This window comes from Eriocheir sinensis, chromosome 54, assembly GCF_024679095.1.
Source record: "Eriocheir sinensis breed Jianghai 21 chromosome 54, ASM2467909v1, whole genome shotgun sequence".
NCBI classification, from domain to species: domain Eukaryota; kingdom Metazoa; phylum Arthropoda; class Malacostraca; order Decapoda; family Varunidae; genus Eriocheir; species Eriocheir sinensis.
The window spans coordinates 9,075,398-9,102,100 of record NC_066562.1 but is presented as its reverse complement, the minus strand read 5'-3'; the positions used below and the strand labels follow the sequence as shown (position 1 = coordinate 9,102,100).

At 45.3% G+C, this 26,703-nt stretch overlaps 1 protein-coding gene and 1 long non-coding RNA gene across 2 annotated transcripts in view; both read left to right on the top strand.

The window, feature by feature from the left end:
* Positions 1–316: 316 nt before the first annotated feature.
* On the top strand, positions 317–23,801 carry LOC126983446 (sterile alpha motif domain-containing protein 1-like). The gene is made up of 5 exons (XM_050836147.1): positions 317–1,100; positions 7,610–7,688; positions 21,144–21,295; positions 21,633–21,882; positions 22,536–23,801. Exons 1-5 carry the CDS (start codon positions 1,069–1,071, stop codon positions 23,700–23,702), a joined length of 1,680 nt encoding a protein of 559 aa, XP_050692104.1. The 5' UTR covers positions 317–1,068; the 3' UTR covers positions 23,703–23,801.
* Positions 23,802–23,962: 161 nt separating this feature from the next.
* The window catches only part of LOC126983726 (uncharacterized), a 4,799-nt gene continuing 2,058 nt past the window's right edge, over positions 23,963–26,703 (top strand). Inside the window, exon 1 of the long non-coding RNA XR_007736182.1 lies at positions 23,963–26,703. This exon is cut by the window's right edge and continues 822 nt beyond it. This is a non-coding gene — a long non-coding RNA (uncharacterized LOC126983726).

Below are 26,703 nucleotides of genomic sequence, written 5' to 3'. Positions count from 1 at the left end.
CGTCAATTAGTATGCAGGGTAAGTCGGCAGGACGTGCGCGGCGCCTCCTGACCCCTGCTGCCACCTGGGGGCCGCGCCGCCGCCGCCGCCGCCTCCCTGGGGGCGAAGATGAGACCTCTGGAATCCGCCAGACTCTCACGGGCCTCGCGCACTGCCGCGCCGTGGACGCCCTGCGGCTGGCGCGTCTTCTGCGGTGCTGGGAGCGTGCTGGGGCGTGCCGTGCCTGGGCAGCGGGGCCCTGCGGGCCGCGCCGGGGCACAGCGTGACATCATCAGCGGGTCCGTCCAGCGCCAGACTCTCACGGTCTTAGCGACGCCAAAGACGAATCGGAGAGGAATGACGAGGAGGGAGTGACTATGGTGGAGGCGCCGCCACCCCCGCCGCCCGCGCCGCCCGCACCCACTCACCGCGACGCCCGGCACTGCTGAGGGGCGGCACGCTGCCCACCGCCCACGCCGCCACACGCTGCCGCCTCCCACGCCACGCCCAAACCTCTCGCCGAAGGCCCAGGCCACCCCCGGGCGCTGGCCGCCCAGGCGGGCGGGGGTGCCACGGACTGCCCCGGGCGCGGCTGGCACCGCACGCAGGCACGGTGCCGGGCCTCCCCCAGCAGCCAGGCGTGGCCGCGGCGGCGCAGGACGCAGTGAAGTGACGGACGCGACGACGAGCGACGAGGCGGCGCTGCGGCGGAACGACGCAGGAGCCGAGGCGCGGCCCGCGGGAGGCGGCGCCCGGCCCAGCGGCCCCTGCTGGCCTGTGCTGCCCTGCTGCTGCCCTGTGCTGCCCACGGCGGCGGCACCGTCCAGGACACCACCGTGTGCAGGAGCCTCGGCGACACGCACCGACACACACGCCAAACACTGCCGCGACGCACGCACACGGCCGCGACGCGCGCCACACACCAACACACACACACACACACACACACACACACGTGTCTCGCCCTCCCCTGCATTGAGGCACGAGGGCCGCGGCCTGTGCCCGAGGCCCGCCGTGCCGCGAAGCGTGTGCTGTGCATGACTCTGTGTTGGTGTGCGTGGCGCGGCGGCCCCCAGCGCCCCCGCGGCTATGATAGCATCTGACGCCTTCACCGTGGCCACGTGAGTACAGGGGACACACGGGGACGCCTGGGGCACCAAGGGGGGCAGGGGCACGGGGCAAGTGTTGGAAGGGGACGCAGGGGGCGGTGACGGGAGGGGAGTGTCGCGGGGGTCACCTGTCCACTCCAGGGGAGGGACCCGGAAGAGGGGCGGCGGGGGGCTGGGGAGGTGGCGGGGAGGAGGGACGGTGACGAAGGCGACGAAGGGGAGGAAGGGGAGTGATGGGGCGATGAAGGGAGGAAGATCTGTGACGGGGACGATGAAAGCGGCCGAAGGTACGAGAGGGAGGAAGGAGAGTGAAGGGGTGATGCAGAGGGATGAAGGAAAATGACGGGGTGATGAAAATGAACGGAAAACAGTGAGGGAGTGATGACAAGGGCAGAAGGATAGTGACGAGGATGATGAAAGTGACTGGAAAGACGAAAGGGGTGAAGGACAGTGAGGAAGAGATGAAGAAAGATGAAGAATAGTGAAGAAACGATAAAAAGAGAAACAGAAGCGAGGGAATGATGAAAAGGAAGAAAGGATAATGAGTGAAAGGGGCGGGGAGAGAGAGAGGGAGATAAAGGGGAGTTAGAGGAATGAGAAAAACAAGAAATGGAGGAAAAAGGGGAGAGAAGAGAGAGAGGAAGAAGGAAAAATAATAAGGGAGAGATGGAGGAGGACTGAAAGGGAATGGAAGGAAGAAAAATGATAATGGGAAGAGAAGAGAATGGAAGGAAGAAGAAGAAAGTAAACTGGGAGATAAAGGATGCTGGGGAGAGAGAGAAAGAGGGAGAGAGAGGAAGAGAAGATGCTGGAGAGGGATGGAAGGGAGGAAGTAAACTGACATTGAGGTGAAAAGAAGAGAAGGGAAGGAAGATGTAAACTGGGAGATAAAGGATGCTGGGGAGAAAGAGAAAGAGGGAGAGAGAGGAAGAGAAGATGCTGGAGAGGAAAAGAAGGGAAAGGAGGGGAAAGAAAAAGGAAGAGAAGGGAAGGGCAGAGAAGAGAACGGGAGGGAAGGGAATGCAAAGGAAGGGAAGGAAGGGAAAGAAAAAGGAAGAGAAGGGAAGGGAAGGGAAGATAACAGGAAGGAAGGGAATGCAAAGGAAGGGAAGGAAGGGGAAAGAAAAAGGAAGAGAACGGGAGGGAAGGGAAAGAAAAGGAAGGGAAGGGAAATGAAGGGAGGGAGAAAGTAAAAAAGGAAGATAAAGAAAGGAAAAGGAAGGAAAAGGAAACGAAATAAAGAAAAAAGGGAATGAAAAGGATATGAAAAGAAAAGAGAAAATGAAAAGGAAAAATGATAGACGGAAAAGAAGGAAAAAGAAGAAAAGAGGAGGAGAGAAGATGAGGAAAAAAGAGAAGAGAGGAGATAAGAGGAAGAGGAAGAGGAGAGGAAAGAATAGAAGGGAAATGAGACTGAGGAAAAGGAGAGAAGAGAAAAGAAGGAAAGGAAAAAAAGGGAGCGAAAGCAAGAGGAAACTCAGGAAAGGAAAAGAAAGGAGGAGGAGGAGGAAGGAAAAAAACGGATTAAATGAAAAAAAAAAAATTGGAAACGAAGAAAAAAAAACACGAGGAAAGGAAAGGAAAAGAAAGGAGAATAAAGGAGGAGGAGGAAAAAAACATGAAAATAGAAGAAAAAGAAAAGATTTGGAAACGAAGGAAAAAAATACTGATACAAAAAATAAAAAATAAAAATAATCGGAATAAACATGGAATAAGGATGGATGTGAAAATGAGGAGATGGAAAATGATAACGAAGGAGAATGAGAGAGAGAAAAAGGAAAAAAAATAATAAATGAAAAGCGAAGAAAAAAGAAGTTTGATAATTACTGAGAAATGAAAAGGAGGAAGAAAATGAGAAAAAGGGAAAAAAAAGATGAATTAAGAAGAGGGAAAGAAGGATAAAGATGGTGGATGGGAAAATGAGCGATAAGAATGAAAAAAAAAACAGTAAATAGGAAACGAAGAAAAAAAAGAAGTTTGATAATTACTGAGAATGAAAAGGAGGAAGAAAATGAGAAAAAGGGAAAAAAAGATGAATTAAGAAGAGGGAAAGAAGGATAAAGATGGTGGATGGGAAAATGAGAGATAAAAAAGGAAAAGGAAAAAAAACAGTAAATAAGAAACGAAGAGAAAAAGAAGTTTGATAATTACTGAGAATGAAAAGGAGGAAGAAAATGAGAAAAAAAGGATAAAAAGATGAATTAAGAAGAGGGAAAGAAGGATAAAGATGGTGGATGGGAAAATGAAAGATAAAAAAGGAAAAGGAAAAAAATATAGTAAATGAGAAGCGAAGAAAAAAGAAGTTTGATAATTACTAAGAAAGAAAATGAAAAAAAAGGGAAAAAAAGATGAATTAAGGAGAGGAAAAGAAGGATAAAGATGGTGGATGGGAAAATGAGCGATAAGAATGGAAAAAAAAAACAGTAAATAGGAAACGAAGAAAAAGAAGTTTGATAATTACTAAGAAAGAAAATGAGAAAAAAGGATAAAAAGATGAATTAAGGAGAGGAAAAGAAGGATAAAAATGGTGCATGGAGAAAAAGATGATAAAGTGAAAGAGACATAGAAGGAGATAATAAACAAGGAAATGAAGAAAAAGAGAATAATAAGATAAATAAAAACTAAAAAAGAGAGGAATAAAAATAGAAGAAAATAATAAAGTGATAGAGACATAGAAGAACATAATAAAAAGGAAATAAAGAGAAAATGGAATAATAGGAGAAATAGGAAGAAGAAGAAGGGAAGAATAAATGAGGTAACAAGGAAAAGAAAAAATGAAAATAGAGAAGATAGAAGGGAAAATAAAGATGGGAAATAAAGGAGAAGTAAGAATCAGAAGAGGGGAAAAGACGGGGACTAAAATGCAATAAATAAAAAAGATAGGAAGGAAATAAAGGAAGAAAGGAAGGAAGGAAGGAGGTAAAGAATGAAGGAAGGAAGGAAGGAATAAAGAAAGAAGAAAGAAAATAAAGAAAGGAAATAAAGGAAGAAAATAAAGGAAGGAAAAAAAGAAGGAAGAAAGGAAATAAAGAAGATAGAAAGGAAACAAAGAAGAAATAAAGAAGATAATAAGGAAAAAAAAAGAGAAGAGAGAAGAGAATATAAGAGGAGAGAAGAGGAAAGGAGAAGAAGGAAAAGGAGAAGAGTAAAGAAGAGGAAAGCAAAGGAGGAATGAGAGGAAAGAAAAAAAGAAGAAAGGAGAGGAGACGAAAATAGGAGATAAGGAAAAAAATAATAATGAAAAAGATTGGAAGAGAGGAAAATATGGAGATAAAGGAGGGAGATGATGAAGGGGGAGATAAAAGAGGAGACAGAATAAGGGAGAAGAGATGATAAGAGGGAGATGGTGAGAAGGATGATAAGGATGCTGGAAGGGAGAGATAGAAGGGGGGAGATAAATGAGGGGAGAGAGACAGGGAGGGAGATTATTATTATTATTATTATTATTATTATTATTATTATTATTTTTATCATTGCTAATTTTACTACTACTACTACTACTACTACTACTACTACTGCTACTACTACTACTACTACTACTATTTAATCCCATCTCCGAGCTGTCCAATTTCCTTATGCAAGAGTTTACCAGAGTTATAATTTTTCATCCCCAAGAAAGTGAAAAAAAAGAGAAAATGAGGAAAAAGTGTTGCAGAAAAGATAAAAAAAAAATATGGAAAAGTATATTGTCGAAGAAAAAGAGAAAATGTGAACGAAAATAATAATGAGATAAAGAAAAAATAAAGAAAAACAAACATAATGAAAAATGTAAAATGAGAAACACAAAAGATAAGCTTCCAAAATCCGCAAAATAATAATAATAATAATAATAATAATAATAATAATAATAATAATAATAATGAGACAATAGGGAATATGGATAAAAGGGAGAAGAAGAGAAAGGATAAAATAATGAATGAATGAAGGAAGGAAGGAAGGGAGATACAGGAAAGGAGAAATGAGGTAAATATATGGAAGGAGGGAAAAAGAAGGGAAGAAATTGAAGGAATGGAGGAAAGGGAGGAATAAGAATGGAGAGAAAGAGGGAAAATGAAGGATGAGAGAAGGAAGGAAGGAAGAAACAGGGATGGAGATGGAGAGGAAGATCGAGAAGGAATAAAATAAGTAAGTAAGGAAGGAAGGAAGGAAGGAAGAAAGGAAGGAAGGAAGGAAGGGAGATAAAGGAAGGAGAAATGAGGTAGACATGGAAGAAGGAATAAGAAAGAGAAGGAATGAAAGAAATAGAGGAAAGAAAATGAGAAAAAGAAGAAAATAACAGATAAAGAGGAAAAGAAGAAAAGACGGAGAGATGAAATAAAAGAAGAGAAAGGCGGAATAAAGAAGAAAAGGAATAGAATGGAAAGGAAGAAAAGGAGAAACAAAGAATGGAGAGAAAGGAGGAAAAATTTTGAATGAGAGAATGAAAGAAGGAAGATAGAGATGGAGAGAGGAGATAAAAAGGAAGGAGAGGAGGAGGAGGAGGAGGAGGAGGGATAAGGAAGAGAAGGAATGGAAGAAACAGAGGAAGAGAGAGAGACTGAGAATGAAGAAAAAGGAAGAAAAAAAAATATGGAAATGGATCTGATCAACAACAACAACAACAAACGAAATAAAAAAATAATAAAAATAATAAAAATAAGTCAAATAATAATTAAAAGGAATAAAGAAATAAAAATAAATTAGCAACGGACAGGAGGAGCGAGTCAGCCATCTTGTTAGGAGGAGGAGGAGGAGGAGGAGGACGAGGAGGAGGAGGAGGAGGAGGAAGAGGAGGAGGAGAGGAATGATCGAGAATACCACATCGAGAGAGAGAGAGAGAGAGAGAGAGAGAGAGAGAGAGAGAGAGAGAGAGAGAGAGAGAGAGAGAGAGAGAGAGAGAGAGAGATGGAAAAACAGTTTGAAAATTATGAAAAAAAAAAAAAAATTATGATACATTGTTTGTCCTCCAAAGAGACAACGTCATTCTCTCTCTTTGTGGAGGAAAGGAGGAAAGGAGGAGGAGGAGGAGGAGGAGGAGGAGGAGGAGGAGGAGGAGGCAGGGTCATCTAAAGAAGGGAAGGGAGAAGGGGGAGAGAGAGAAAGAGTAGAGAGAGATGAAGGTAAGCAAGGATAAAAGGAGGAGGAGGAGGAGGAGGAGGAGGAAGAAGGAGGAGGAGAAAGGATAGTTAACAAAAGGGAAGAAGGAGGAAGAAGAGAGAAATGAAAGGAAGAATGGATGAGAAAATTGAGGATGAGAAGGAGAGGAGATAAAGAAGATAAAATAAAGAAAGAAGAGAAGAAGAAAAAATAAATAAGATAAGGAAACAAAGAATGAAGGAAGAACAGGGATGGAGAGAAGGAAGGAAGGAAGAAGAGGAAGATAGGAGAAGAAAAGGAAGGGAGGAGGAGGAGGAGGAGAAAAGAAAGGGAAGGGAAGGAAGAGGAGAGGAGGAAAGGAAGGGAAGAAAAGGAAAGAAAAGGAGAAGGGAAGAAAATGGAAGGAGAGAAGAGAGGAAAGGAGGGAGAAGGGAAGATAAGGGAGAAGGAGGAGGAGGAGGAGGAAAGAAAAGAAAGGGAAGGAAGATAACAGATGAGGAAAGGAGGGGAAGAAGAGGAAAGAAAAGAAGGGAAGAAAAAGGAAGGAGAGAAGGAAGGGAATAAGGATAAGGAAGATAAAGATGAAGAAAAGGAAGAAAAAGAGAAGGAAAGGGAAGGAAAGGAGGGGAAGAGAAGAAGAAGGGAAGGAAAAGGAAGGGGAGAAGGAAGGGAAGGAGAGAGAAGGAAAGATAAGGACAAAGAATAAGGAAGATAAAGATGAAGGAAAGGAAGAAAAAGGGAAGGAAAAGAAGGAAAGGAATGAAGGAAGGAAAGAAAATAAAGAGAAAGAGAAAGAAGGAATGAAAGAAAGGGGAGGAAAGGAATAAAGAGAAAGAGGAAGGGGAAGAAGGAAGGAAGGAATAGGAACGAAAGGAATCGATAAAAGGGAAGGAATGAAGGAGAAAATGGAATGAAGAAATGAAGGAAGGAAAAAAGAGGAAGAGAAGAAGGAAGAAAGAGAAGAGGAAGATAGAGGGTTGGGTCTTCTCTTCCTCCTCCTCCTCCTCCTCCTCCTTCTGCGCTCTGATACGTCGAGAGGAAATAGCCAAGTTTTTTTTTTCACACTTCAAGAGCGCTTCTGCCTCTGAAAAGTCACTCCTCCTCCTCTTCTTCCTCCTCCTCCTCTTCTTCCTCCTCCTCCTCCTCCTCTTACGTCCTTCTACTCCTCTTTTGCGTCATTCTCCTCCTGGTCTTCTGCTGACATTCTTTCCTCCTCCTCTTCCTCCTCCTCCTTTTCCTCTTCCACTTAATCTTCCTTTTTCTTTCTCCTTTTCTCTCCCTTATTCCTCTCCCTCTCTCTCACTTTTTCTCTCCCTCACTCTCACAACCTCCCTATCCCACCCTCATTCCTACACTCCCTCCCTTAAACAGTTCCTCATTCCCATATTCACCCTCCTCTCCCTTTCCCTCCCTCCCTGAACTCACGCCTCCCTTCCCTCCCTCAGGATGAACCAGCTGTGCAAGGTGTGTGGGGAGCCGGCCGCGGGGTTCCACTTCGGGGCCTTCACCTGCGAGGGATGCAAGGTGAGTCTGGTACACCTGTGGGTTATGTATGGGGGCTTTCAGTGTCTTGTGTCCTGCCTTCCTTATTTCCCTCCTTTCTTTCATTCATTCATTCTTCCTTATTTTCTTTGTTTTGTTTCTTTCTTTCTTTCCTTCCTTTCTTCCATTCTCTCTTCCTTCTTTCTTTCTTTCTTTCTTTCCTTGCTTTCATTCTCTCTTCCTTCCTAATTTTCTTTCTTTTTTTCCATCTTTCTTTCTTTCTTTCCTTCCTTCCTTCTTCCATTCATTCATCCTTCCTTCCTAATTCCCTTTTGTTTCTGTCTTCTTTCCTTCCTTCCTTCCTTCCATATATTCACTCTTCCTCCCTTTTTTCCTCTCTTTCTGTCTTTCTAATCCGATCTAATTTCTCGTCTGTTTAATCCTCCTTCGTCTGAGAAAGAGGATCACAAGGAGAATCATACGCTGGGATAGGATCGAACACCTTCCCTTCTCTTTAAATTCCTCATTGCCGCCTTCTTAACCCTTTATTTACATATTTACACGCTTCTCTCTCTCTCTCTCTCTCTCTCTCTCTCTCTCTCTCTCTCAAGGACGAAGGGGAGAAGGGGAGATAAGGAAGAGAAAAAGGGGAAGAGGAGGAAAGGATAAAGGGAGAGGTAGGGAGGAGAGGGAGAGAAGAGGAGGAAGGGAGATAAGGAAGAGGGAAGAAGGGAGAGGAGTGGCGGTTCATGAGGTCCTTCTCCCTATTCTCCCTATGAGTGAAGGAAGGGAGGAAAGGGAGGAGAGTAAGGAAGGGAGAGGAGGGGAAGGGAGACTGAGGAAAGGGAAAGGAAGGGAGAGGGAAGGGTGAGATGGGTAAGGAAGGGAGTGTAAGGGAAGGGTAAGGAAGGTCAGTGAGGGAAGGAGATAGAGGAAGGGAGATAAAAGGAAAGGGAGGTTAAGGGTGGGGTGAAGGGAAATAAGGGAGAAGTAAGGGAAGGGTAAGGGAGGGTATGAGGGAAGGGTGAACATAAGAACATAAGGAAGTTGAAGGGAGAGATTGGAAGGGAGAAGGGAGAGGGAGAAAAGGGAGAGGAAAGGGAGGGAGAGAAGGGAGAGGAAGAGGTAGCAGAAAGAAAAACAATAAAGAATGAGGAGAAAAAGGGAGGGGGAGAGAAGGGAGAGGAAAGGGAGGGAAGGAAGAGGAGGAGGAGGAGGAGGAGGAGGAGGAGGAAGAGGAGGAGGGGTGATGTATAAGGTCATAAATCAATCTTGAAATATTAATCGTTTTGAGGTTAGTTATATAATGAGGGAGGGAGGGAGAGGAGGAAGAAAAGGGATGGATGGATGGAAGGAAGGAAGGAAGAGGGAGATAGAAAAAGAGATGAAAGAAGAGGAGGAGGAAGAAATAGGAAGGGGAAGGAAGGAAGGAAGGTTGGAAGGAAGGAAGGGAGAGGGAGATAGAAAAAGAGATGAAGGAAGAGGAGGAGGAGGAGGAGGAGGGAGAGGAGGAAGAGGAGGAACAACAAGGGGTGACCCAGGCTGACCTCCCCTCCTCCCCTTTTGTTGCTTGACCTCAAAATGTCTCCTTAAAGTACAGTTGCCCTTCTCTTTCCTTCATTTATATTATTTCCCTTCCCGTATTTCTATTTTTTTTTTCCGTTTCATGTTCTTCCCGTCCCTTCCTTTCTCTCCTCTTCCCTTCCCTTCCCTTCCCTTCCCCTCCCTTCCCTTCCCGTCCCGTCCCTTCCCGTCCCGTCCCCTTCCCTTTCCTTTCCTTCCCTTCCCGTCCCGTCCCGTCCCCTTCCCTTCCCTTTCCTTCCCTTCCCTTCCCTCCCCTTCCCTTCCCTTCCCTTCCCTTCCCGTCCCGTCCCCTTCCCTTTCCTTTCCTTCCCGTCCCGTCCCGTCCCCTCCAGTCCCTTCCTTCCCTTCCCTTCCTTTTCCTCCTGTCACTTCTCTTTCATCTCCCTTCGCGACCTTTTCAAAAGATAACAATAATAATGACTCAGCGATAATAACAATAATAATAATAATAACAATAATAATAATAATAATAATAATAATAATAATAATAATAATAATAATAATAGATAGATGGATAGATAGATAGGTAGATATATGCTGCTGGTGAGAGAGAGAGAGAGAGAGAGAGAGAGAGAGAGAGAGAGAGAGAGAGAGAGAGAGAGAGAGAGAGAGAGAGAGAGAGAGAGAGAGAGAGAGAGAGAGAGAAGAGGAAACAATGTATTAGGAATGGAGGAAACGGAGGAAGGAGAGAGAAAAAGAGGAAAATGAGGAAAGAACTTGGAGGAAAATATGAAAAGGCGGAGGAAAAGTAAACAAAAAAAAAAAAATAGAGGAGGAGGAGGAGGAGGAAGAAGAAGAGGAGGAGGAGGAGGAGAAGGAGGAGGAGGAAAGAGGATCACAGGATTTAGCCTTTCTGTTGGTCTACACACAAACACACACACACACACACACACACACACACACACAGAGCGAGAGCGAGAGAGAGAGAGAGAGAGAGAGAGAGAGAGAGAGAGAGAGAGAGAGAGAGAGAGAGAGAGAGAGAGAGAGAGAGAGAGAGAGAGAGAGAGAGAATCCCTCGTAATAATACGTCACAAGACTCATCCTTCCTGCCTGACTTTGGGATAAGCGAAGAGAGAGAGAGGGAGAGAGAGAGAGGAGGAGGGAGAGAGAGGAGGAGGGAAGGAGGGAGAGAGGAGGATAAACATACAACAAACATTCATTCCTCCTCCTCCTCCTCCTCCTCCTCCTCCTTTACGTCATTGAAGGGAAGGAAGGGAGAGGAACAAGATGGAGAGAGAGATAGAAAGAGAGAGAGAGGAGAGGAAAGCGAACTACAACCTTCTATTTAAACCATTATTGTTATCTTACCATCACTACTACTACTACTACTACTACTACTACTACTACTTCTACTACTAAGCAAAACATTATCTTCCTCCCTTTCTCTCTTTCTCTCTACAGCAAGGTAAAAAAAAAAAAAAAATCTATGTGTGTCTCTCCATAGAACTCTTTTACTACTCTTTAATTTTTGTTCCCTTCACTGCCCTTCCTCCTGCCTGGCTATCTCGGGTCATTCCATATCATCTATTCCTTCCTCTATTTCTTTCAATCTTCCTTCTAATAAAATCCTCTACGTGCGTCTCTCCATAGAACTCCTTTGCTATCTTCTATTCTTTGTTCCCTTCACTCTCCTTTCCTCCTGCCTAGCTATCTCGGGTCATTCCATATCATCTATTCCTTCCTCTATTTCTTTCAATCTTCCTTCTAATAAAATCCTCTACGTGCGTCTCTCCATAAAACTCCTTTGCTATCTTCTATTCTTTGTTCCCTTCACTCTCCTTTCCTCCTGCCTGGCTATCTCGGCTTATTCCATATTCTATCTATTCCTTCCTTTCTTTCAACCTTCCTTCTGTTACTTACTCTCTCTCATTAATCGTTCTGGAATATGAGTAAATGAGATAACATGCCTGGCTGTCTCTGCTCATTTCATATTTAACTATTTCTTCCTTTATTTCTTTCAAACTTCCTTCTCTCTCTCTCTCTCTCTCTCTCTCTCTCTCTCTCTCATTAATCGGCTTGCAATATAAGTAAATGAGATAACATGTATTTCCTATTTTCTTTTTGTCTTCTACAATTGTACCCGTTTTCTCTTCTATCTTGGCTTCTCTAAAACGCCTCAAAATGTCTTTCAATAGTACATCTCCTCTTCTCTTTCCCTTCATTTACTTTGAGGAAGAGAGAGAGAAATGGAGAGAAGGAGGAAAGAGGAAACAATATAGAGAGAATTGACACCATGGAGGAAGTACTTGGGGTGGTTTCGTGTGTGATCGGGTGTATTTTTTTTATAGTGAAGGACGAAGGCAGATCATGGGTAGAATCAAGACTAAAGAAATAAGAAAAAAAGACATTTGCGGTGCGTACCTAGAGAGCCGATTTGACACCATGGAGAAAGTACTTGGGGTGGGTTCGTGTGTGATCGGGTGTATTTTTTTTATAGTGAAGGACGAAGGCAGATCATGGGTAGAATCAAGACTAAAGAAATAAGAAAAAAAGACATTAGCGCTGCGTACATAGAGAGGCGATTTGACACCGTGGAAGAAGTACTTGGGGTGGGTTCGTGTGTGATCGGGTGTATTTTTTTTATAGTGAAGGACGGAGGCAGGTCAAGGGTAGAATCAAGAGTAAGGCGATAAAGAAAACACATTGGCGCTGCTCTTGAATCTACGTAGTGCATAGAGAGGCGATTTGATCCTCCTCTTGAATCTCTTTAATTAGGATCTGAAACTCCTATGTGTGATCTGTTTCCTTGTGTTGTTAGTAATAATTTTCTGATGATTTTGCTCTCGTCTAAAAATTATGCATGAGTGTTTTGTGTTCCACTTGGAAAATCAGATGTGTGTGTGTGTGTGTGTGTGTGTGTGTGTGTGTGTGTGTTGTCGCCTCACCAACCCACACACACACAAACACACAAACAAACAAACACCGCTCGGGGGCATAACCTTGGCATGAATCCGCGTCATTTCAGCTCACGGGGGGACACTCTCTTCCTCCTCTTCCCCCGTTCAGCCTCACTGGGGACGGACTTTTATCATCTATGCGGTGAAAGGGATGTTGATGGGGATGCTGGGAACGGGGGAGACGAGGAGAAATATTACACCTCATCACCATCATCACGCTTTCTAGTTATCAAGCTCCCCCAAGACCTAAAACATATAAGACTTTCCCTATTAAAACACAACACTATACTCGCTACATAATACAAACGGGCAGGGGAAGGAGACATTAAAACCCTCATCCTCAAAACCCTCAAAACCGTCACCTCGCTTTCTAGTTCTCAAGCTCCCTCAAGACCTCAAACATAAGACTTTTCCTATTAAAACACAACACTATATTCACTACGTAATACAAACAGGCGGGGCAAGGAGACATTAAAACCCTCATCCTCAAAACCCTCAAAACCTTCACCTCGCTTTTCAGTTATCAAGCTCCCTCAAGACCTCAAACATATAAGACTTTTCCTATTAAAACACAACACTATACTCGCTACATAATACAAACGGGCCGGTCAAGGAGACATATTAAAACCCTCATTATCACCGTCACCTCGCTTTCTAGTTATCAAGCTCCCTCAAGACCTCAAACATATAAGACTTTTCCTATTAAAACACAACACTATACTCGCTACATAATACAAACGGGCCGGTCAAGGAGACATATTAAAACCCTCATTGTCACCTTCACCTCGCTTTTCAGTTCTCATGCTCCCTCAAGACCTCAAACATAAGACTTTTCCTATTAAAACACAACACTAAACTCGCTACATAATACAAACGGGCGGTGCAAGGAGACATGTTAAAACCCTCATTATCACCATCACCTCGCTTTTCAGTTCTCAAGGTCCCTCAAGACCTCAAACATATAAGACTTTTCCTATTAAAACACAACACTACACTCGCTACATAATACAAACGGGCAGGGCAAGGAGACATTAAAACCCTCATTATCACCGTCACCTCGCTTTTCAGTTATCAAGCTCCCTCAAGACCTCAAACATATAAGACTTTTCCTATTAAAACACAACACTGTACTCGCTACATAATACAAACGGGCCGGTCAAGGAGACATATTAAAACCCTCATTGTCACCTTCACCTCGCTTTTCAGTTATCATGCTCCCTCAAGACCTCAAACATACAAGACTTTTGCTATTAAAACACAACACTATACTCGCTACATAATACAAACGGGCCGGTCAAGGAGACATTAAAACCCTCATTATCACCGTCACCTCGATTTTCAGTTATCGTGCTCCCTCAAGACCTCAAACATATAAGACTTTTCCTATTAAAACACAACACTGTACTCGCTACATAATACAAACGGGCCGGTCAAGGAGACATATTAAAACCTTCATTATCACCTTCACCTCGCTTTTCAGTTATCATGCTCCCTCAAGACCTCAAACATATAAGACTTTTCCTATTAAAACACAATATTATACTCGCTACATAATACAAACGGGCCGGGCAAGGAGACATTAAAACCCTCATTATCACCGTCACCTCGCTTTTCAGTTATCAAGCTCCCTCAAGACCTCAAACATATAAGACTTTTCCTATTAAAACACAACATTATACTCGCTACATAATACAAACGGGCCGGTCAAGGAGACATATTAAAACCCTCATTATCACCGTCACCTCGCTTTTCAGTTATCATGCTCCCTCAAGACCTCAAACATATAAGACTTTTCCTATTAAAACACAACACTATACTCGCTACATAATACAAACGGGCCGGTCAAGGAGACATATTAAAACCCTCATTATCACCGTCACCTCGCTTTTCAGTTCTCAAGCTCCCTCAAGACCTCAAACATAAGACTTTTCCTATTAAAACACAACACTATATTCACTACGTAATACAAACGGGCAGGGCAAGGAGACATATTAAAACCCTCATTATCACCGCCACCTCGCTTTTCAGTTATCAAGCTCCCTCAAGACCTCAAACATACAAGACTTTTCCTATTAAAACACAACACTGTACTCGCTACATAATACAAACGGGCCGGTCAAGGAGACATATTAAAACCCTCATTATCACCGTCACCTCGCTTTTCAGTTATCAAGCTCCCTCAAGACCTCAAACATATAAGATTTTCCTATTAAAACGCAACGCTAAGCTTGCTACAAAATATAAGCTGGTGGAGGAAGAGATTATTACAACCCTTATTACCAACACCAGCGCTCTCCATTCATCAGTCTCCCTTAAGAAAACAAACATAATTATAAGACTCCTAAAAATGGAATAAATAAATCGCTCTCTTACACTCGCACTATAGAATAACACCCAGCGCAGAACGACATAGCTTACCATTATCATTTCTTTCCCTTTATTTTTCCCTTCCCATGTTTCTATAATTTCTTTTCGTTCCATATTCTTCCCTTTCCGTCCCTTCCATTCTCTCCCTTCGCTCGTTATCCCCGCTAAAGCTTTCCTCTATCAGTCACCCTCAAGGAAACAAACACACATGACCTTCCTAATACAACATCAACGCAGCTCTCAGTCTCACTACAAAAAAGTACCCTGGGCGAAACATCTTACCGTACCATCGTCAAAGTTTTCTGTCTTTCAATCATTGCTCATTACGCTCGCCAGTGCTTTCTCTGCGCCAGTCTTGCGTTAAGTACTTACAGATAAAACTCTCCTTTACTAAACACAAACGACACATGGCCGGGGAAACTATACCCAGCGGTCAACGAAGCTTTTTAATTAATAGTTCTCAATATCCTCGTTAGTGCTTTCTCTGCGTCAGTCTTGCGTTAAGTACTTACAGATAAAACTTGGCCAGGGAAAATATACTCAGCGGTCAACGAAACATTTTAATTGATACTGCTCATTACGACCTTTCTAAATCACTGTAGTTATATCATCAGCATCACTACTACTACTACTACTACTACTACTACTACTACTACTACTACCACTACTAAAATATGTTAGGCGTCAGTACACACAAGATTATTTTCCGTCTTTTCTTTCCCTTCTCTATCAAGCAAAGGGAAAAAAAAGGCTTGCATTGAGTCCCTTGGGTCGTAATACAAGACATTTCGCCGCCCAAGAACACGTATTTGACAAGGCTTTCGTAGGAGTTGTAGGCATTTCCGGGAGTAGTTTTATGAGCCTGTTGCTAGTAGTCTGACCCTTCCTCTGTACCGTGAACCTGAAGAAACACTTATTAGAACCCAACTGACCCTCTCTTTGACCTTTAGAAATAACTGATGTGAGAACCGAAAGTATCTTGTGATATCGCCCTAATTGTAGTATTGTCAAACGCTTCCATCCCTCACATCATCTACTTCCAAAGGCCAATAAGTAGATCAGTCGGGTTCTAATGAGGGTATTCTTAGGTTCACGGTACAGAAAAAGGGTCAAACTACCACCAGGGTCATAAAACTACCCCTGGAAATGCTCACAACTCCTACGAAAGCCTTGTTCAAAATGTGTTTCTCTGGGTTCACGGTGCAGAAGAAGGGTCAAACTACCACCAGGGTCATAAAACTACCCCTGGAAATGCTCACAGCTCCTACGAAAGCCTTGTTCAAAATGTGTTTCTCTGGGTTCACGGTGAAGAAGAAGGGTCAGACTACCACCAGGGTCATAAAACTACCCCTGGAAATGCTCAAAACTTCTACGAAAGCCTTGTTCAAAATGTGTTTCTCTGGGTTCACGGTGCAGAAGAAGGGTCAAACTACCACCAGGGTCATAAAACTACCCCTGGAAATGCTCACAACTCCTACGAAAGCCTTGTTCAAAATGTGTTTCTCTGGGTTCACGGTGCAGAAGAAGGGTCAAACTACCACCAGGGTCATAAAACTACCCCTGGAAATGCTCACAACTCCTACGAAAGCCTTGTTCAAAATGCGTTTCTCTGGGTTCACGGTGCAGAAGGGTCAAATTACCACCAGGGTCATAAAACTACTACTGGAAATGCACACAACTCCTACGAAAGCCTTGTTCAATGCAAAAAAGCCTTTGTTCAATATGTAAGTTAAGGTTAAACTCCACCACCAGGGTCATATAACTACCCCTGGAAATGCTCACAACTTCTACAAAAGCCTTGTTCAAAATGTGTTTCTCTGGGTTCACGGTGCAGAAGAAGGGTCAAACTACCACGAGGGTCATATAACTACTACTGGAAATGCCCACAACTAGATAAGCCTTGTTCAGTATGTGTTTCTCTGGGTTCACGGTGCAGAAGAAGAGTTAAACTACCACCAGGGTCATATAACTACCCCTGGAAATGCTCACAACCTCTACAAAAGCCGTGTGAATTATGTGTACTCGGGCGACGATATGTTTAAGAATATGACCCAAAGGCTTTCGGTGCCGCGGCGGACCAGACATCATTGCACCCTATCCCCATCACATCACATCCGCGCGGCCGATCGACAGCGCTCCCTTGGCGGCTCCTTACATAAGCCAAGGCTGCAGCGGCGGCGGGGTGTGTCCGTGGCCATCTTGTGCCGCCGCGCCGCCACCACGCCGCGCGCCGCCAGTGTTCTGCCGCCGCTGATGTCACCTCTATTCTGTGTGAGGCGAGGCCGCGCGCAACACAAATTGATGGGGCGGGCTGGCGCGTGGCGGAGTCTATGGGTTGTATTATAAAACAGTTCGTCGCCCAGGAACACATATTTGACAAGGCTTTCGTAGGACTTTTGGGCATTTCCAGTAGTAGTTTTATGAGCCTGGTGGTACTTTAACCCTTCTTCTGTACCATGAACGTAAGAAACACCTATTTGACAAGGCTATCGTAAGAGTTGTGGGCATTTCCAAGAGTAGTTTTATGCTCCTGGTGGTGGTCTGACCCTTCTTCTGTACCATGAACCTAAGAAACACCTATTTGACAAGGCTATCGTAGGAGTTTTGGGCATTTCCAGTAGTAGTTTTATGAGCCTGGTGGTAGTCTGACCCTTCTTCTGTACCATGAACCTAAGAAACACCTATTTGACAAGGCTATCATAAGAGTTGTGGGCATTTCCAAGAGTAGTTTTATGCTCCTGGTGGTACTTTAACCCTTCTTCTGTACCATGAACCTAAGAAACACCTATTTGACAAGGCTATCGTAGGAGTTGTGGGCATTTCCAAGAGTAGTTTTATGCTCCTGGTGGTACTTTAACCCTTCCTCTGTACCGTGAACCTAAAGAAACACTCATTAGAACCAGATTGACCTTCTCCTTGACCTTTAGAAGTAGCTGATGTGAGAAGCAAAAGTGTCTTTTCATACGGACTTATAGGTTGTCGTGAAGGGCGGGCGGGAGGCAGGAAGGACGGTCTCTGCGTCAGTCTGTGCTCGCAAACACTTCGGAGCCAACAGACACACACGTTTTATAAGTCTTTGATAGTTGTGGGCATTGCCATGGGTAGTTTTATGAGCCTGGGGATGCCTGGACAAGACTTCTGCATCGTGAATGTAAACAAACACTCATAAGACCCCGACTCGTCTACTTTTTTCGGCCTTCAGGAGTAGATGATGAGAGATGAGAGGCGTCTGAGAATATCGACCTAACACACACACACACACACACACACACACACACACACACACACACACACACACACACACACACACGTTTGGTAAGGCTTTCGTAGAGGTTGTATAATTGTTTCCCTGGGTAGTTTTATGACTCTGGTGGTAGTGTGACCCTTCTCCTGTGCCTTGAAACTACAAAAAATTTATTAGAACCCGGTCGATCTCCTTATTGGTCTTTGGAAATAGTTAATGTAAGAGGCAGAGGCGCATAAGAGTTCCAACCTTTTAGCACGTATTTTCAAACACTTCCGAGTCTCAGTTGCTTGTAATACATAATGGGCAAAGATATGAAAATAAACGATATGCTGTTATAGATAAGAATGAGGCATAAACAAACACATACACATTTGGTAAGGCTTTCGTAGGGTTGTGTTAGTATTTCCACGGGGCGTTTGATGAGCCTAGCGATAGTTTGACGAGGCTTCTGCACCATGAACCCGAAAAACCCTCATGTGATTGTTAAGATTTATGAAAGCGAATGTAAAAAAAAATAATAAAAAATGAAGGGAAAGAAATAAAAGGGGGAATGAAAACTAGAAAAGAAAAGTACTGAAAGAAACGATAGTGACAGGAAACAAAGGCAATATAAATAAGCGAATTCTGAGTTTAAGCTTAAAAAATACGCTAATTCTGAGTTTAAGCTTAAAAAAGAGCAAATTCTGAGTTTAAGCTTAAAAATACGCTAATTCCGAGTTTCAAGGTTCAAAAATAAGGGAATTCTGAGTTTCAAGCTTAAAACAATATGCGAATTCTGAGTTTCAAGCTTTCAAAAACAGATTCAAGCTTTCAAAAATAAGCGAATTCTGAGTTCAAGCTTAAATACAATAAGCGAATTCTGATTTTCAAGCTTAAAAAATACGCTAATTCTGAGTTTCAAGGTTCAAAAATACGCTAATTCTGAGTTTAAGCTTAAAAAAATACGCTAATTCTGAGTTTCAAGGTTCAAAAATACGCTAATTCTGTGTTTAAGCTTAAAAAATACGCGAATTCTGAGTTACAAGCTTAAAAAATACGCGAATTCTGAGTTACAAGCTTCAAAAATACGCTAATTCTGTGTTTAAGCTTCAAAAATACGCTAATTCTGTGTTCAATCAAAAATACGCGAATTCTGAGTTACAAGCTTAAAAAATACGCGAATTCTGTGTTCTACGAAGCTTAAAAGTCTTGCAATGTTGAGGTGTTGATGATACTAAGTGCTGACCAAGTGAGGTGCTAATGGTTCATCACGCCTAAAAAAAAGTGGAGTTGAGGTGATGGTGATGGTGACTGGTGTTGAGATGGGAGTGGTGTTGAAGTGGTGATAGTGGTGGTTAGAGGGGTGAGACGCAGTGGTGTAGAGGTGGTGGTGGTGGTGTTGAGTGGTGTTGAAGCGGTGGTGGTGGTGGTGGTGTTGAGTGGTGTTGAAGGGGTGGTGGTGGTGGTGGTGTCTTTGTGTCGGTGATGTGTGTTGGGGTGTGGCAGAACAGGTGTGTGTGTGTGTGTGTGTGTGTGTGTGTGTGTGTGTGTGTGTACGGAGAGAAAGAATGAATGAAAGATAAAAAGAAAAAGAAAGAAAAAGAAAGAAATAAGGAAAGAAAGAGAAGAAGAATGAAGAAGAAAGAAAAAAGAAAGGAAGAAAACAGAATGAAAGAAAAAGAAAGAAAGTGTGTGTGTGTGTGTGTGTGTGTGTGTGTGTGTGTGTGTGTGTGCTGGGAACAGGTGGGAAGGTGCAAGGTCGGGACAGGTGATCATACAGTCGGCAGGTGTGTGGGAGGGCTTCGATGTTTTTTTGTTTTTAATTCTTGTTTTTTTTTGTTTATATTTTTTTGTTTTGTTTTGGATTCGTTTTTTTATTTTTCGTTTTATTTGGTTTTATTTTAATTTTTTGTTTGTTTTAATTCTTGTTTCTGTTTTTAATTCTTCTTTTTCTTTTCAATCTTGTTCTTTTGTTTTTTTTCTCCTTGTTATTGTTTTTTTCCTTTAAGATACTTCCATTACTGTACTACTACTACTACTACTACTACTACTACTACTACTGCTACTACTACTACTACTATTACTGTTACTAATACTATAACTTAAAAGATACCTCCACCCATGTTTATTTTTACTACTACTACTACTACTACTACTACTACTACTACTACTACTACCACCATCACCACTATCACCAAACATCTACCACTAACCCTAATCTCATCACCACAATCACCATCACCACCACCACCATCACCACCACCTCCTGCACAACATCCGCGTGAGGGAGGTCAGGAGGTCACGCTGAGGTCACTATTGGAGGTCAGTGGAGGTCAATCTTGCCAGTCAACGCCTCGGACTAATAGAGGAGCATTGGCGCATCTGATTGGCTGATAGGCGTAAAGGGAGGCAGCTGATTGGCCCGATGAGATCAAGCGCGCGATTGGCTGAATGTTCTCACGCCCAGAGTTCGCGATTTCGGGTTTGGCGCGAAAGTTTAAATTCACTTATCGCGAATATTTTGATTTTTTGTTGTTGTTGTTGTTTTTATTTTTCTTCGAGTTGTGAAACGGTGAATTTGACTTAACTGTTTTTTTACCTTTGTTATTTAGTGTTATATTATTATTATTATTATTATTATTATTATTATTATTATTATTATTATTATTATCATTATTATTATTATTGCTATTATTATTTTCTTCATTGCTATTGTTTTCCTCATTTTCTTTTTATCATTGTTATTCTTTTTTCCTTTTTCTTTCCCTATTTTCCTCATAACCGCGATTTTTCCTATTTTTTCTCTCCTTTTCCTCCTTTTTTTCCTTCCTTCTTTCTCTCCTTTCCTAAAACGTGGAGAAATGGAGGAAAAATGAGAGAGAGAGAGAGAGAGAGAGAGCGAGAGGGGGTAGGGAGGTTGACGCTGCTTCCTGTCCTAAGATCTCGATGTTGACGTAACGGTCTCTCTCTCTCTCTCTCTCTCTCATAGCATTTCTACTTCACCTCAAATTTCTTACTAATATCAATCATTTGTTTCTCATTTCTTTCTATTTTTCCTCGCCCCTCTCACCCCACTCAACCCTCTTTCTATTCTTCTATGCCCACTCACTCCCATCACTCTTACGCCCACTCCCTATTCCCACTCATCCACTTCCTCCTAGTCTCTCATACTCATTTACTACTCATCCCTAATACTTATAAGCTTGGTCCTAGGTCCCACTCATCGGTCCCACTCATCCCACTCCTATCTTCCCTGTCCTTATCCGTAACTCAGTCCCAGATCCCACTCAGCTACGTCCCTCTCTCCTCTCTCCTCACTGTCCTTCGCCCTCTCTATCCCCCTCAAGGCTCCACTCATCCCTCTTAGTCCTTCCTCTTTTCTCAGCCCACTCCCCCACTCAGCCCTCTCCCTCTCCCCCACAGTCGTTCTTCGGGCGCACGTACAACAACCTGTCACAAGTGCACGAGTGTAAGAACGGCGGCCAGTGCGTCATCAACAAGCAGAACAGAACCTCGTGCAAGGCTTGCCGCCTCAGGAAGTGTCTCATGGTGGGCATGTCCAAGACGGGATCCAGGTGAGCAGGGCGCGGGGGGGTGGGTGGCAGGGTGGAGGGATGGTGTAGGGAGTGTGAACCACCCGTGAACACTACCGGCCAGGCGGAGGGCAGCCGCCGCCAGGGAGGGAGGAATGAATGAATGGTTTCAGTTAAGGCTCGCGGCGGATCAGCAGCTGCGCGGAGTGATGGATCGGACTCCTGCAATCAATGTACAAACAACTGAATGTAAATTTATCATTGCAAATAGCATTAAGCACAAGGGAGTAAGGCAGGAGGAGGGGAGACTCCCTCACTTCCTTCTGCCTCCCTTCCTGGAGGCGGGGCGGCAAGGCGAAACTAACAGGTCTTCCCGCAGGTATGGCCGACGCTCCAACTGGTTTAAGATCCACTGCCTGCTACAGGAGCAGGCCGCCTTCAACGGCCAGCCGGCCACCAGCCTGCGGCCGCCCATCACGCCCACGCTGCAGGACGGCTCGCTGCCCTACGTGGCGGGCCGCCTGCGGGACGCCATGGGCCACGAGGCGCCGCTGAGGCCACCCGCGCCGCCGCCCCACGACCTGCCCGCCGCGCTGTCCACGCTGACGGCCGCCACGCACCTCCAGCAGGTAGGCGGGGGTGGAGGGTGAGGAGGGGTGAGCAGCGGGGGATAGGTGTGAGTGGGATGACGAGGGAACGGGGTGAGCCGGAGGAGGGAGGGAGTGACGGGGTGAAGAGAGCTGAAGGATCGGAGTGTGAGGAGTGTGGCTGAATGGAAGGAAGAAGGAAGAAAGGCGAGGCGGGGCGGAGGAATGGATGGGGCAAAGTGGTGTGAAGGGGAGGCAGGGTGGAGGAATGGGTGGATGGGGTAAAGTGGTGTGAAGGGGAGGCAGGGTGGAGGAATGGGTGGATGGGGTAAAGTGGTGTGAAGGGGAGGCAGGGTGGAGGAATGGGTGGATGGGGTAAAGTGGTGTGGAGGGGAGGCAGGGTGGAGGAATGGGTGGATGGGGTAAAGTGGTGTGAAGGGGAGGCAGGGTGGAGGAATGGGTGGATGGGGTAAAGTGGTGTGAAGGGGAGGCAGGGTGGAGGAATGGGTGGATGGGGTAAAGTGGTGTGGAGGGGAGGCAGGGATGACGGGCAGGAAGGTAAGGCAGGAAGGGTCAGGCTGTGGCAGGTGTGAGGGTGGAGGGCTGTGTCAGGGGGGAGGAGTGATGGAGGAGTGAGGGAGTGACAGGCAGGCAGCCTTGTGGTGGGAGTGAAGCCTAACGCCTCGTGTCCACAGCGGGAGGGCGGCGGTGGCCCCGAGATGGATGGTCGCCGCGAGCAGCTGCTGGCGGCGCTGCGTCAGTGCCACGCCCTGGAGGCCCCGCGTCACGCCGCGGACCTGGACCTACGGCGACCCGTGGACCTGGAGGCGCTGCGCCGCCACCTGGAGCCCGAGGGGGAGCGCGCGGCGCCGCTGGCCCTGCTGGAGTGGGAGCGGCGCCTGCGGGAGGCGGCGCGACGCGGCGCGCACCACCACGGCCTGGAGCGGAAGGCGCCGCCGATGGAGGCCAAGGCGCCGCCCGCCGCCTCGCCCGACATGGACGCCGCCTCCGCACCCGCCAAGGACGACTTCGAGCGGCAGTGCGGCGGCGGCGGCGGCGGCGGCGGGGGACGAAGCTCCCCAGGCACCTGCGGCCTCATGACGGAGGAGGAGCGGCTCAACTTCTTGAAGGCGGTGGCGAGCCCCGCCCCCCCGCAGCCGCCCGTGACCTGCGGGGTGCGGGCGCCGCCCCCCCACGACCTGCTGACGTACTCGTCCCTCAACAACAACCTGTTCCCCTTCGCGCCGTGCCCGCCGCTCTGGTCCTCCGTCCTCCCCTTCCCGCCCCTCGCCAAGTTCGACCCGCCCCTGCCCGCCCCCGCTCCCCCCACGCCCCCCGCCCTGAAGCCCGCGGTGTTCGGCGCCCCCGAGGTGTCGCGCGCCGCCTCGCCGCAGCGCCTGGCCCAGGAGGACGCAGCCACCAAGAAGCGCTTCCTGGACGCCGTGCTGCAGGTGCAGCGCCGCAGTCAGACGCCCTCGCCGCGCCATGACGCCGCGCCCGCCGCCGTGCGCCCTCCCCACAGCGCCCACGCCTCGCCGCCCGCCGCCCAGGCCGCGCCGCACGACCAGCCCATCGACCTCACCGTGAGGCGGAAGCGCAAGATGGACAAGAGCGAGATCCAGTACCACCCCGGCGACGACAAGTGGCTGCGGGGCGGCGAGGACGACGACGACGACGACGACGAGGATGATGAGGTGGAGGAGATCCTGGAGGACGAGGACGAGGAGGAGGAGGTGGAGGAGGAGGACGAGGCGGTGGAGGAGGTGGTGGAGGAGGAGGGCAAGGCGGAGAGCGAGGGTCAGGTGGAGGTGCCCGTGAAGCTGCTCAAGCTGGACGCCGCGGGGGGGACGGTCATGGTGTGAGGAGGAGGAGGAGGAGGAGGAGGAGGAGGAAGGAAGAGGGAAGAAGGAAGGAGCATAATAATTAGTCAAGAAAGTGCCATGAGGGGGGGCGGGGGGGGGGGGGGGCCGCGCCGCGTGTCTTCTCTTCCTCCTTTATTCCTGGGAAGAAAAGAGAAGAAAAGAGAAGCAGAAACAACATTCATCCAGTGTGTTTCTCTCTCTCTCTCTCTCTCTCTCTCTCTCTCGTTTCTATATTTTCCTCTCTCCATCCTCTCCCATTCTCTCTCTCTCTCTCTCTCTCTCTATCAATAAATCCGTATATCCTGTTTCCTCTCTCACAATGTCCATTTCGTGTTCCTTTCTTCTCCCTTTATTCTGTTCCACGTTCCGTCAAATGTTCCGTGTTCCTTCTATTCCTTTTCCTCCTTCCTACGACTGTTCCTTAAGGTTCCGCGTGTTTCTAAAGGAGTCTGCTGTGTTCCTCTCTGTTCCACGTTCATTACCGTGTTCCGTGCCCTTCCCGTACCCTTGTTCCGTGAGTCTAAGTGTTCCGTAAGGTTCCGTAAAAGTTCATGAATTCTCCAAAACCACATCGACCTCCTCCGTCAACCCATATGTTCCGTCCAATCTTCTGACCCCGTCCAGTGTTCCGCAAGTGTTCCTGACGTGCCTTTGTCGCCGAAATTGCTTGTGAAGTGTTCCGTGGTGTTACTTGAGAGCATTGCGGAGTTACGTAAGTGTTCCACCGCCATTAAAAGTGTTATATGAGTGATGACTGGTGTTCCAAGTGCTTCGTTGTGTTACTTTAAGTGTTGCGGAAGTCAATATATTTACTGTTGACGTTCCCCGTGTTTGAAGTGTTCCGTAGTGTTACTTGAAGTGCTGCGGAACTTAATAAGGGCGTTTGAAGTGTTCCATAATGCTACTTAAGGGGTTTCAAAACTCTTTTAAATGTACTAATGGCGTTCTCTGTATTCCAAGTGTTCCGCAGTGTTACTTAAAGTGTTGCGGAACGGTGTAAGTGTACTGCTGGTGTTCTTGCTACACTCTAAAGGATTCTACACTTATAAAACACTTGTGAAAAGGTTAAAAAAGTGTATATTAAGCACTCAAAAGTGTACAGTAGCATCCACCACTTAAGAAGCTTGTAAAGTGCTACTCATATTTTTTTTCATTTTCGTTAAGTGTAAGTGAATCTCATGGAAACTTACAAGAGCTCTAAACGTGCTTTCTGAAGTGTTTTATAAGTGTTACTGAAGTGCCCGTGTGCTACTTATGTGGTGTTCCCTGGCGTAAAAAAGTGTATTATCCATTTTCTACGCGTTCTTAAGTGTTCCGCGTCTCCTACCACAAAAAGTGCCAATTATATGCAGCAAAAAGATTGTAGTGTTTGAAAAAGTACTACTGAAGAGCCAATATCCTACTTAAGTGGTGTTCCCTGCCAAAAAGGAGCGTTTCATCTATTTTCTTTGTGTTCCTTAAAAGTGTTCCGTGTCAGAAAAAAAAGTGCCAATTGAATACGGAGAAGTGATTAAGTGTTTGAGAAAAGTGGTATTGAAGAGAGTATATTCCCTTGCTAACGTTCCGTACTTCAAATCCTTCCTAAATAGTGTTCTTCTACCCATTCAGTGTGCTCCTTAAGTGTTCCGTGCGCTTATCATACGGAAGTGTCTCTAAAGTGTTCTAAAAGTGCTACTGAAGAGAGTATATTCCCTTGCTAACGTTCCATACTTCAAATCCTTCGTAAATAGTGTTCTTCTACCCCTTTAATGTGTTCCTTAAGTGTTCCGTGCACCAATCATACGGAAGTGTCTCTAAAGTGTTCTAAAAGTGCTAGTGAAGTGTCTTTGTTTCGCTCCATGTTCCGTGAGTTGCTCTAAGTGTGCCTATTTCCATGTGTTCCGTAAGTGCTCCGAGATCCAATCCCAATACAGTGCCTATTCTAGTGTTTCTTAACGTTCCGTCCTATGAATGCAAAGAACTGGTACTTAACTGTTCAACTATTTCCATGTGCTCCGTAAGTGTTCCGTGTTCCAATCCCAATACAGTGCCTATTCTATTTTAGTGTTCCTTAATGTTCCGTCCTATGAATGCAAAGAACTGGTACTTAACTGTTCAACTATTTCCATGTGTTCCGTAAGTGTTCCGTGTTCCAATCCCAATACAGTGCCTATTCTATTTTAGTGTTCCTTAATGTTCCGTCCTATGAATGCAAAGAACCGGGACTTAACTATTCTACTATTTCCGTGTGTTCCGTGAGTGTTCCGTGATGTTCCTTGACAGATGTTCCGTCCTCTGAAAGCAAGGGACTGGTAATTATATTGTTCCGTACCTCACCATTACCCCCAGAAAGTGACTATTAGGTTCCGCAGCAAATGTTCCGTAAGTGTTCCGTGTCCCATCCCCTATAATGCGCCTTTTCTAGTGTTTCTCAGTGTTCCGTCCTCTGAGTGAAAGAATCTGCTACTGAATGTTCCGTATCTCACCATTCCACAAAAAAAAAGTTTCTCTGGGCATAAGAAAACCTGTTAAGCAATTCTTTCCTAGTGCAACATTCCCCCTTGAAAAAGATTATTATTTTTCTAAGTGTAAGAAAGACTGTTACATCATTCTTTTTACTTCAACATTCCCTCCTGAAAATGATTGCAATTTTTCTAAGTACAAGAAAAACCGTTACTTAATTACTTCTTACTTCAACATTCCCTCCTGAAAAAGATTATTATTTCTCTAAGTACAAGAAAAACTGTTACTTAATTACTTCTTACTTCAACATTCCCCCTTGAAAAAGATTATAATTTTTTTTAAGTGCGAGAAAAAAATGTTACTTGATTGTTCCTTACTCCAACATTCCCTCCTGAAAAAGATTATAATTTTTTTTAAGTGCGAGAAAAAAATGTTACTTGATTGTTCCTTACTTCAACATTCCCTCCTGAAAATGATTATACTTTCTCTAAGTGCAAGAAAGACTGTTACTTGATTGTTCCTTACTCCAACATTCCCTCCTGAAAACGATTATAATTTC

What these genes read in the sequence shown, in the direction of transcription:
- LOC126983446 (XM_050836147.1), top strand. Translation starts at nt 1,069, where the DNA reads ATGATAGCATCTGACGCCTTCACCGTGGCCAC. An exon ending in GACGCCTTCACCGTGGCCAC is followed by an intron (nt 1,101 to 7,609) that starts GTGAGTACAGGG and finishes TCCCTCCCTCAG; the next exon opens with GATGAACCAGCTGTGCAAGG. An exon ending in TCACCTGCGAGGGATGCAAG is followed by an intron (nt 7,689 to 21,143) that starts GTGAGTCTGGTA and finishes TCTCCCCCACAG; the next exon opens with TCGTTCTTCGGGCGCACGTA.